Source organism: Cajanus cajan, chromosome 11 (genome assembly GCF_000230855.2).
Source record: "Cajanus cajan strain Asha chromosome 11, NIPB_CcT2T_4, whole genome shotgun sequence".
Taxonomy (NCBI): domain Eukaryota; kingdom Viridiplantae; phylum Streptophyta; class Magnoliopsida; order Fabales; family Fabaceae; genus Cajanus; species Cajanus cajan.
This window is the reverse complement of record NC_138527.1, coordinates 34,231,787-34,244,731: the sequence shown is the minus strand read 5'-3', so window position 1 is coordinate 34,244,731 and position 12,945 is coordinate 34,231,787. Positions and strand designations below refer to the sequence as shown.

The following is a 12,945-nucleotide window of genomic DNA, read 5'->3' as shown; positions in this document are numbered from 1 at the left end:
TCCTTCTACTCTAACTTTATTCTTATGTTTATGACAGCTTTCATATAGATATTATTATTCGCTTCTACAAGTTTACATTATGAATAGTATAAAAGGGTTTTACAATTGATCCATCAAAATTACAAAAAAGAATATTTTTCTTTTCTTTTTCTATAGGGATTGTGGAATCCTAGCACCCCTAATGCAAAATTAGAAAGCTTCTATATACTTGTCTTCAAGTGATTAATTCTTGGAGACACACATGGCCTCAAAGGATTCTTCATCACAATAGAGAAGACCTGCTTCTCACTCATGTCAACCTCACACCCCTCTTCAAGTGTCCACTTAAAATCCCTCACCAAATTGGCCACAAAATACTCAAGGTGAAGAGTTGCCATACTAATTGCAGGACAAACTCTCCTTCCTGCACCAAAAGGCATCATTTTAATATCTATAGTCCCTTTCAGATCAAACTTAGCATCACCTTTATCATGCCTCAAAAACCTCTCAGGCTTAAACTCCATAGGATCTTCCCACACACATTTGGATCCCACCCAAATTTTGCTACAAGAAAATTCACAATTGCATTTTTTGGTATATGATAACCATCCATAACAGTGTCCTGTGTAACTTCCCTAGGCAATATAAAATGCCCCGGAGGGTGTCTCCTTAAAGTCTCTAACACCACAGCCTTTAAATAAGGCATCCTCTTCAAATGTTCCTCCTCAATGTCTTCATCCGGTTTGACAACTTCCTTAATTTCCTCAAACAGTTTCTCTTGTATGGCGTTGGTACTTCACCAAATTCGCCATGGTCCATTCCCAAGTGGTAACTGTTGTGTCCGTGCCACCTAACATAAACTCAGCACACACACTCACCAACTCTTCATCCGTTAGCTTTCTTCCATTGCTTGGAAGCTTCATATCAAAAAGGGTATCCACATAAGCCTTGAACTCCTCTTCATTTTCATCTTCCATACCAACCTTGCTTTTCATTTTCTCGTGGCGTGCTTTTATGATAGGGAGTAACACATTCACCTGATTTTCACGAATTTCCAAGATCTCTCTCCACAGTCTTCTAAACACAATCTTAGACAAGAGCGGCACGAAATTCAGCACGTTGAACCTATAATGAAATTGTGAACAAAACCGTGTTGTACCCTTTGAATATCCCTAATGGTTTTCTCATCAAATTTCTCTCCAAAACATATATATGAAAATAAAGCATACAATGTGTAATTGAAATAACCATTAATTGTAATCTCCTTATTGCCCGACTCAATTTCATCTAAAATATGTTTCTTTAATACATCAAATGTTCACTTACGACAATGGGAATATAACTTTAACTTAGAAGGTTGAATTATTTGCATTAAGTTTTGGCGCAACATTCGCCAATTGGAGCCATATGGAGAAGTAGTAACAGTGTATTGGTTAGGGAAGAAAACTTGGGTGATTTTTGTAATATTCATTTTTCTAAAGGGGGTATTTTTGTAATTTCTATTAATGGCATTTTCGCAAATTTTATTAAAGTTTGAGGGATAAATGGGTAACTTGGAACGGGCTGTTCCAAGCAATAAAAAGACACTAAATTTTAAGTTGGGAACGGGTCCAGAACGGGCCGTTCTGACTTTGGAACGGGCCATTCTAGAGGGAGAACGGGCCGTTCCGGAAGGAGAACGGGCCGTTCTGGATGAGTCTCGGAACGGGCCGTTCTGATTTTAGAACGGGTCGTTCTGCTTTTTGGGAACGTGCCGTTCCGATTTTGGAACGGGCCGTTCCAGTTTAAAAATTTGCGTACATTTGAAAGATTCAAAACGGGCCGTTCTGAATTCAATACGGGCCGTTCCGGGTGACTCTGATTGCCTATAAATAGGAGGCAGGGGGGTGAAAAAAAATATAACTAGAGAGAAGAGAATCCTAGAGAGAGAAAGAGGAGAGAGAGAGAAAGAAAAAGAGGGGAGGAGAAAAGAAAAGTGGAGAGAGAAAGAGGAATCCAGTAGAGGAGGTTCTGCCAGGGGAGAAAAAAAAGGAGGGAGAGGTGGAGATTCTGTCCGAGTTTCGATCCTTGTTTAAGGAGAGAGGTGGAGATTCTGCCCGAGTTTCGATCCTTGTTTAAGGAGAGAGGTGGAGATTCTGCCCGAGTTTCGGTTCTTGTTTAAGCAAGAAAGAGGAGAAGGTTCTGCCCGAGTTTCAGTTTAGGTTTATCCAAGTAAGGGTAGTGCTTATAAAATTAATCTAGTGCGTATGAGCATGATAGGAATAGTATAATTTTAATATGCTATTTTATGTGGAGATTTTCATTTCACATAATATAATTTGGATCAATTGATGGTTGTTTTGGATATTTAATTATTTATATTATTATTATATTGACAAATTGGCATGGTTATGGTTATGTTTAATTATGGAATATGCTATGTGTATGTGGTTTGGAAAAGTAAATAGGACTTAAAGGAGTAAGGTTATGGTATGGATTAGATCTCTTGGTGAGATCAGGATATAATCTTTGGAAAAATATGGAATTTGGGAATCCCATGGTGAGGATTCCAATGTGGAACTTTTCCAAAGATTATATGATAAACCACTTCAGATGTTAGGTGAATTTTGAAGTACTCCTCTAAGTATTCTATTTGCTACCGGTATGGGTCTAGGCCGAGTCATACCGATGGATGAGGTGGCCCCACCAGGGTTACGTGACGACGTAATCCAACTGTATATTTTCCATGAGAGGTTAGGCGTGGGACATGGGTTGCTGACATGTTTCACCGTATCAACACTTGGTTTGGATGGTGTTGAGGCCAACATTTGGTTTGGATGTGTTGGTTACATCATGGATTATACAGTGGTGTGACTTTGTTTTGGATATGGAATATGTATACATATGGTATGGATTGTATACATTGGTTATGGATTATTTTATTATCATAAAATATGTATACATTGGCATGGACGTGTATACATTATATTTTGGGTTGGTCTATATTTAGCTTGAAAATGACTTGTTGGTCTGGATAAATACTGTGGATAAATATTTGTTTAATGATATTTTATTATGATGTACTATGATTGGTTTTATATGTGCTAACCCTTATATTTCCATGATGTGGACTGTGATGATCTCACTATGTGGGGGAGCAGATCAGGTATGAGGCTTTGGGATAACAAGGAGTCTTTTGGATAGCTGCTTTGAGAAGTGGCTAGGTTTAGAGTTTGACCAGCACCTAGGGTGTCTTATTTTGATGTTTTCATGACATTGTAATTATATTATCTTTTTGGATTACTGTATAACTTTACTAAGGATGATGACTCTGCTATAGAAGATTATATTATATATTTTGGAAACAATTTATATGTTATTGTATATTTACACTCTAGCGTAGCTGACTTTTGCTCTATTTTCTTTATTTTATATTATTTTATTTTGGTTGGTTATTGATGTGACGGCCTAGAGTGGGTCGTTACAATTTTAAGAGCCAAAGGACGACCAACAAATACAGTGCCATTTTTAACAAGTGTTCTATGAGCAGCTTCATGACATGTTATGAAAATTGAAGGGGTAGATCCAATGTGGATGGTAACAATGTTACCGTACTTTGAACGTAGAGAGCGAAGAACGGGTTCAAGATCAGCAAAAATTTTTGATGACTTAAGGAGCCAAAATATGTTACCTATGATGGGTATGGTAGGAGGGCTTGGTGGTAACCTTTTGTTGCGATTTACTTTGAGAAGTGCTTGAAAAGATATACATAGACAAATGGTTGCAAGAATATAGAACCACAATGCCATTTCTTCAATTCTATCTTCTTTTTTCTTTCTAAGATATCTATTTCTTTACTCTATTTTTCTCTTTTAACTAACTTGCAAGTTAAGCTCGTTTTGAGAATTTATGTATATATTTTATAAGTTATGTTATGTGAAATATACCGTTACCATGTTTTGTCACCGTTATTTATATCTCACTTGATGTTTAATAGTTTCTAATTTAACCGCCTTTAATTATTAAAAAATAAAAACTTCCTACATGCCATAACCCTTTGTTTGGTCCGTTAACATAGTGGCAAGAAACTAAGGCCACTAAACCACTAAAATAATTGTCTAATCTCCTTTTTTTTTACCTTTGACTTAATAAAGTGTATATTTTTAATTTTCATTTCATATTTAAGTTATTGATCAAATTTCAATATTTAGTTAAGAAACATAAATATCGAATCTCAATCTAGAGTACTTAGTTTAATTGGTTGAATATAATATGTGAGTGTTATAAATTTCTTGATATTAGGTTTGATTTTCACATATTAAAAAATAGGTGAAACTTTTTATATCTATGATTTTTGGTCTTTATGATTCATTTTATTTTCACTAATTACTATTATTATTAATTAGAGGAATTTTGTGACTCTATATATTTATTTAAAAATAAATAAAATAATAAAAGTTAAAAGAAATAACATCTTGTGTGTATCAAAGAGTAGTTCCAATTTCTTTGTGGTTGTGGGTGATTACATCCTTATAGTTAAATAAAGGATCTAGATCAGTTATGAAAGTTTGTAATATTAATCAAAAGATGGAAAATCACTTACTAAGAGAAGAAAATTAAATATATAAAAATTGACAATAACCTATTCAAAAGGTCACTCATAATTATGATATTCATCTACCATTTCTTTAACAATTCTTTTTAAATATAAATATTAAGCGCATGCCTCTGAATGAATTAAAGTATATTTAAATAAAGTATTGCTGAAAGTATGTCGATAAATCGGTATATTATTAAATTTATAAGTAGTACAATTGTGTTAAATATTTGGAAAAAAAATGATTTATTGAATATACAATTCAGCATTTTTATAGGAAAAACTTTTTAAATAATATCTATCACTTTTTTTTATAATATTTAACATCATCGATTTATTTATTTTTTTAAATTAGAAGTAGATATTTTTTGAGAAATAAAAATATCACCTATCAATTATTAATTGTTATTTATTAATTTGTTTTTATAATATTTTTTTATACAATTTAATTACGTAAATTTTTATATTCATTTAAACCAAACAAAAATATTTGATACTGGGACCCTGAACAAGACCACCAGAAACCCAAAATCAGTGATAAGAAACCTTAATCGTCAACAAATGATGGTTCCTCTGTAAATCAAGTCAAGCAAGTTTCAATCAAATGATGCTCCCTTTATTTATTTTATTGTATTTTATATTGTATTTTCGTAACACTTTTAATATTTTTTTTTTAAGATTATTAAATAACATGCGTCTCAATTTTCACTTAACGAATTTCATTCTATTAATTATAGTAATTAAATCCGTTATAGGATTTATTTGTTTAATTTTTTTTTATAAAAACTCTTTATTGAAAATCAAAACTCATGAAAGAGACATTAAGAAAGACCTGGAGGATTTCATAAAATTTTGTAATTTTTAATAAAATTTAACTAATTAATCAAAGTGTGTTAGTAATTATGATAACATTTATCTTTATTTTATTTATGTGGATAAAAGATAATATAAGAGAAAATATTTTTTTATTTTATACATATTTAATATATCATCTTAAACTCTAAAAAAAATCATCTTAAAGATCAAATTATTATAAAAGAAACTAAATCATTCTATATATTAAATTTAAATAATTATATCGAATAAGGTTTCTTGAGAGAGAGATTTTTTAAATAAAAAAAATTAAATCTCCTATTTTTAACAATGTATTCTTTTTATTTGAATTTAATATTATTTTAAAAGAAAATATTAATCATAATGTTATCCGTGACTCTTTATATAAATTAGTATTTTAACTTATACAATGTATATTTTAAATATTTATTATATATAACAAAAATTTAAAATAAATTATATGTATAAATAAATATTATATTTAAATATATAAATTATAGTAAAATTTTGTATAAATAGATATTTTTAAATACAAATTATATTTTAGATTTATGATAAGTAATTTATATTTTAACATAAGATTGTTTTTATTTATCAATAATTTATTTTAAAATATAAAAATTTAATTTATAAATAATTATAATAAATAAAAATTAAATTTTATAAGTAATTAAAAAACTCTTAAAAACTCTCTTACCTAAAAAAAATTAAAAATACTATCACAAAAAAATTGTATTTAATATATAAGAATTAATTTAAATAATTTTTTTAATTTCTAATTTGGCATATTGGGGACCATCATCATCTTTACGATTTTAAATTTATTAAGATTTTTATTAACGCCTAACGGGTCAAATCTAGTTTTCACTTATTTAGACTTATATTAATTTTTTTTTATTAACAGTCTAAAAGTTCACTAAAATCATATCACTTTTATTGACTCCAATTAAATATAAATAGCTAATATAAATTCTACAAATAATATATGTAGTACATATTAATTATTAAAAATAAAATTTTTAACACTTATCTCAAATTTGATTTCTCCAACCATTTTACATGTATTGAGAGGAACATGCATGCTAGCCATTGATCATAGATAAAATATTCGTGAGGTCATTAATAGTTTCAGCGACGACCACACATTAAGTCATAAGTTGGTTTCAATTCTTCCAATGCAGTCGCCCTCCTTCTACACATATAAGTCGTAAGTTGGTTTCAATTACTCCAATGCAGTCGCCCTCCTTCTAGAATCTTGTATTCTGCTCATTCCAAATATTACCTATACCGTATGGTAGCCGAAACGGCCGAATACCCGAGATCGTTGACCGTATAGTAGCCGAAACGTCCGAATTCCCGAGATCGTTGATTACGCCGAATACCCGAACCCGCCGACCAACCCTACATGGGTAAAGCGGGTCGGCGGAGTCGGCCGAGTCTGTCGACATCATCTAGATGGTTACGGAGAGATTAATTAATATAATGCACAGGATTAAACCCCTAATTTTCCGGGGCCCAGTCCCTAATTGCAGCCCAATAAGAACCACTATAAATAGGACCTCAACAAGGTATGCATTTAATTCTGAACTACCACATTTATTACGCCGAGCACTTACTTGAGCGTTGGAGTGTCTTTGCAGGCACCCCCCTCATTTCGGACTACCCGGATAGGACGAGAAGACCGAGACCCAGGATCAGACCTGCTACAACAAGGATAATTGAAGTGTGTATCCTAACACAGGAACATTTGGCGCCCACCGTGGGGCCGAGAAGAGGTTTTCAGCCCCTTTCGAACTCTGCGACTGAGACCAAGACATGGTAGTAACCCGCAAAGGACAATCAACAGCAACTCAACCGGTTCCTAATCCCGATAGCAACCCCGTCATGACCAACCAAGAACGCTACCCGTATGGAATGCCTCAAACTGAACCTGAACCTGTTATACAAGAGGTCCGACCGAACACCAACCGAGACCAACCTGACCTCCAAGATGACTTACGTGCTTTACGAGAAGAAATGGCCGCTATCCGAAGGCAGAGAGAGGCCGACGCCAGGGAGTTGGCCGAACTGCGACGACAAAATGTCGAGCTCCGAGGTCTTAACCAAACAAATGTGCCGTCAACCCCTACTCTCCAAGAGGAGTCGGCATATCACGCCCCGACTGACAATGTGACCCGAACTCCCGTCAGCTCATTGATAGCCAACAAGGCCGATACCGCCACTCACTCCCTAAGGCACCCCTTTTCCCGAAGAATAATGGAGGCAACTCTGTTAGACCATTGGAAAAGCATGCCGATCGAGAAGTACGACGGGTCATCCGACCCCGAGGAACATTTAAACGTTTTCCTGACCCAGGCAACCCTGTCCACTCAGGACGACTCGGCTTTGTGCCGAATATTCCCCACATCACTAAAAGGAAGAGCTTTGAGCTGGTTCACGAGACTGCCGAGTGCCTCCATTGACTCGTTTGGTGAGTTGTCATCCCAGTTCACCTTGCAGTTTGCAACAAGTAAGCCGTATAGGACGACCTCATTAGCCTTAGCCGGGGTTTGTCAGGAAAAGAAAGAAAGCCTAAGAAGCTTCATGGACCGATTCAACAAAATTGCAATGGAGATTGGTGATCTTAATCCTGCCGTGGCGTTGGATCGGCTGAGCACGGCTCTCAGGCCGGGACCATTCGTGAACAGTTTGTGCAAAAAACCACCCGTTGATATGAACGACCTCCGACGAAGAGCTGAGAAGTATATGCAAATGGAGGAACTGGCGGAGACCCGGAACCAGGCCAGGGCCGAAGAGGGTTACGGCCGAAAAGAGCCAGGCCGAGAGCCCCCGAAAAAGGCGAATGCTGAGGTCCCGACCACTCGGCCACCAAGAGGACCACGTTACACCGTCTACACCCCTCTGAATACGAGCAGGGTCAAGGTGATGGAGCAGGCCCTCGCTTCCGAAATCCTTGCGATGCCGAAAAGGGCAAACACTCCCCCGAGAGCCGATAAGGCGAAAGCCTGCCGATTCCACCGAAACAGAGGACACTCGACCGAAGAATGCTCGGCATTAAAAGACAAACTCGAGGACCTCATCAAACAGGGCCACCTATCAAGCTTCATTACCCCCCAGGACCACCAGTCGAGGGGGAGTAACCGCCACCACTCACGTGAAGCACCCCCACTAAGAGACCGACGCCGCCGATCTCGGTCAAATGAAAGGAGAGACCAATCAAGACATTCTCGAGAAGACGATGACCGACCGAGAAAGATAATAAATACAATAGCCGGGGGCTTCGCCGGGGGAGGATCTACCTCTTCGGCGAGGAAAAGACACCTCCGGGCAATGCGGTCGGTAAATAGTGTGAACCAGCCAAGAGTGCCCAGGATGCCACCCATAACCTTCTCCGACCGAGATTTCCGGGGGGTTGATCCTGTTCAGGACGACCCCATGGTGATTTCCGTCGAAGTACACAACTGCATAGTAAAGAAAACTTTGGTTGATCAGGGGAGCTCGGCCGACATATTGTACTGGAATACCTTTGTACAGCTCGGAATTCCTGAGGAGAGCCTAGAGTCGTACCAAGAGCCACTGGTAGGCTTCTCAGGCGAAAGGGTGATGACGAGAGGGTGTATCGACCTGTATACCCGATTCGGGTTCGATCAGAAGTCTTCTCAAGAGATCAAGATCCGGTACATCGTGGTGCACGCAAACACGTCGTATAACATCCTACTAGGTCGGCCCTCCATTAACGCCCTCGGGGCGATTGTCTCGACCCCCCACTTGTGCATGAAGTTTCCGTCGAGAGATGGACAAGTGATAACCGTACATGCTGATCAGAAAACGGCACGAGAATGTTATCTCTCCAGTCTCAAGGTACGGCCAATGTCCGACTCCCCAAGGACGAAAGGTGTGAATGTAATAGGGCATCAGACGGCGGAAGACATCGAACTCGATCCTCGATTAGGCGAAGAAGAACGAATCGAGCCAACCGAGGACCTCAGACCTTTTCAACTAGGAAAAACACCCGAACAAAGCACAAATATGGGATCCCAGTTGAGCGAAGCCGATTCAAGACGAGTCAAGTGCGTTGTGAAGGATAACCGAGACCTATTTGCATGGAGGGCATCAGATATGCCGGGGATAGACCCCAAGTTCCTATGCCATCGGTTAGCCGTTTGCCGAGACGCGCGACCCGTCGCGCAAAAGAAAAGAAAGATGGGGGAGGAAAAGCGAAAAGCTGCGGACACCGAGGTGAAGAAGTTGTTAGAGGCTAAGTTCATAAGGGAAGTCAGGTACACGACTTGGCTAGCTAACATAGTTTTGGTAAAAAAGTCGAATGGAAAATGGAGAATGTGTACCGATTACACCGACCTCAACAAAGCATGCCCAAAAGACGCCTATCCACTCCCTTGCATCGACCGGCTTGTCGACGGAGCGTCCGGGCACTCTATCTTCAGCTTCCTCGACGCCTATTCCGGCTACAATCAGATAAGGATGCACCCTTCCGACGAGGAGAAGACGGCATTCATCACTGAAAACGCCAACTTCTGTTACCGAGTCATGCCTTTTGGATTGAAGAACGCCGGGGCGACCTATCAGAGGTTAATGGATAAAGTATTCGAGGGACAAATCGGTAGAAACATCGAGATCTACGTGGACGATATGGTGGTCAAGTCCAATTCTCTCACCGAGCACATCACGGACCTAGCCGAAATCTTCGGCGAACTCCGCAAGCACAACATGAGGCTAAACCCCGAGAAGTGTACTTTTGGGGTCAAGGGGGGCAAATTCTTAGGCTTTATGCTATCAGCAAGAGGCATAGAAGCGAACCGAGACAAATGCCAGGCCGTGCTGAACATGAGAAGCCCAAGAAATCTGAAGGAATTGCAACGCCTCTCTGGGAGACTATGTTGAAGATTGAAGAATCTACATCTGGAAGATGTTCCCTAGAAGTTTTAGTTTTGATGTTTTGCTCATGTTGCTTTTTATTTTAAGCCTATGTCATAAGGATAATGTATTGATTGTTTAAAAGATTAGGCTTGTATGTGTTTGTTTGTTATGTGTTAAAAATTAGTAATTAACATGAAGGTGAAAATATCATAATACCCATTTTTCTTATTTCATTCATTGTTGAGAACATGAAGTATTAATTTACTGAGTGTTTGAGACTTTAAATGAAAACTTGAAAACATCAGAAATTTTCTGAGTTAAGGAATAGATTACCTGAACTGGTAATAGATTACCTGACTCATGTTGAAAAACTGATTGATACTGGAATAATCGATTACCATATGTGGTAATAGATTACCAAACTGATTCTGATGATTTCAAGAGGAAAAAGGATCGTGTTAATCGATTACCTCTTTAAAGTAATCGATTACCTCTGTTCCAAATGTGAGTTTTGTGTTATTTTGGCATCGTGTTAATCGATTACCATGTTAGGTAATAGATTAAAACAGGAGCTGAAACAATTAGTTCAGTTATTCTAACTCGTGGTAATAGATTATCATCACAGGTAATAGATTATCTCTGTTATGAATATAACTGAAATAACTGTTTCCTTGCACATGAAAATTGTCTTTAAATAAGATTAAAACTGAAGTTTTTTTTAAGAAGAAAAAAAGAGAATTTTCACACACGAAAGAAGAGAGATACTTACACGAACTAGAGAGATTTTTTACACATTACTGCAAAAGAGAAAAAGATTTTCTGAAAAAGAAAGAAAGTACATATCTGCTGAAAATCAACTTTTGGAAAAAGAAGTGTGCAAGATCAATTCAAGAAGATGAAGTTCATATAGAAAATTCATTCTAAACTGGTTTACGTTGTTGAAGATCATATCTACACGAACAGGTGTACTCGTTTCTGATCTTTTATTGTTTGGATGGTTTTAACTCTTGAGATTAGAGAATCTCTGGAAGAGTTGTGTAAAGAGAAATCTTGAGATAGGTTTTTCTCAAGTAGGATATTGTGGGATCAATATTCTTGGGTTATATGTTTCTTGTGGAGTCAAGAAATGGTTTGTTAATCTTGTGGGTGTCAAGATTTGCTTGTTAAATTCATTGATTGGATATTGCTTGTGCAGGGTGCTTGTAAAGAATATCAATAGTGGATTTGACTGGATTTAGAGGTGTATCTAAATCTGAAACTGGATGTAGGCCTTTGGATGGCTGAACCAGTATATATCTTGGTGCATGATTTTCTTAACTCTTACACTCTTTACATTCTGTATAAGTTTCTTGATTAATGTTGTATGAAGAAAAACATTATCTGCAGAAACTGAACTTTAAAGATTCTTGGTAATTGATAAATTCAATCTTTACATATCTTGTTATTCAAATCTTGTTGGATAAGCTGTGCATATATAACTCTGAATTACCTTTTATTTTTAAAGGTTTGTTTTAAATCAAGATTTGTTTGGTAAAGATTTAGAAAGCAAACAAGAAAAGGAAAAATAACATAGAATCTATTCAACCCCCCCTTCTAGATTCTAACCGTAGGGACCAACAATTGGTACCAGAGCTGTATCTTGTAAAACATTCAAGACTAGATCTTTAGAAAGGTTAGATGGCTGGTAATCAATTACCGTTTGCTGAAGGTGCTTCTATAAACAGACCCCCATTGTTTTGTGGAGATAACTATCCCTTTTGGAAAGTTAGAATGAAAATCTTCATGGAATCTGTTCATAGAAATATTTAGCAGGCTGTAATCACAGATTACAAAATACCCACTAAGATAGAGGGAGGAAAAGAAATTGAGAAACCATATGATAGCTGGGATCAAAGTGAAATTAGAAGAGCAGAGAATGATGCAAAAGCTTTAAATATCATACATTCTGCACTAAATTCTGATGAATTTTTTAGAATTTCAGCTTGTTCTACAGCAAAGGAAGCTTGGGATTTAATCCAAGTAACACATGAAGGAACTCCAGAAGTGAGAAGAGCTAGAAAGAACACACTCATTCAGGAATATGAAACCTTCAGAATGAATCAAGGTGAAACTGTCATGGATATGCAAAAGAGGTTCATTCACATAATAAATCACCTAAAAGGATTAGGGAAAGACTTCGTGGAAGAAGAAGTAAATGTCAAAATCCTGAAGTCACTAAACAGAAGATGGCAACCAACTGTCACAGCAATTACAGAGTCAAAGAACTTAGCTCAGATGACAAGTGCTGAGTTATTTGGAAAGCTAAGAGAATATGAGATGGATCTGTCAAGGATTGCTGATGAAGAACAAAAAGATAAAAAGGCAAAAGGTCTGGCCTTAAAGGTAAAAGAATCCTCAAGTGATGAAGAGGATAGCAGCAATGAAAGTTCTGAACAAGAAGAATTAAATCTAATGGTGAAGAATTTCAGAAAATTCATGAGAAGGAAGAACAACAATAAGAGATTCTCCAGTCAGAAGAAATCCTTCAAGAAGAATGAAAACTCATCTCCAAAGTTCAAATGTTTTGAATGTGGAAAAGCTGGACACATGAGAGCTGACTGTCCAAGCCTGAAAAAGAATGAGGAGACGAAACAAAAGTTCAGATCAAAGAAAAAGAAAGCATACATAGCATGGGAAGA

General features: G+C 36.8%; 1 protein-coding gene and 1 pseudogene across 1 annotated transcript; one reads left to right on the top strand and one right to left on the bottom strand.

Annotated features, from left to right (window-relative positions):
• On the bottom strand, positions 1–3,767 carry LOC145953185 (cytochrome P450 89A2-like; annotated as a pseudogene).
• A 3,437-nt stretch (positions 3,768–7,204) lies between these two features.
• LOC109817228 (uncharacterized) lies at positions 7,205–10,291 on the top strand. The gene has a single exon (XM_020382443.2). The coding sequence runs from the start codon at positions 7,205–7,207 to the stop codon at positions 10,289–10,291; it is 3,087 nt and encodes a 1,028-aa protein (XP_020238032.2).
• Positions 10,292–12,945: the final 2,654 nt, after the last annotated feature.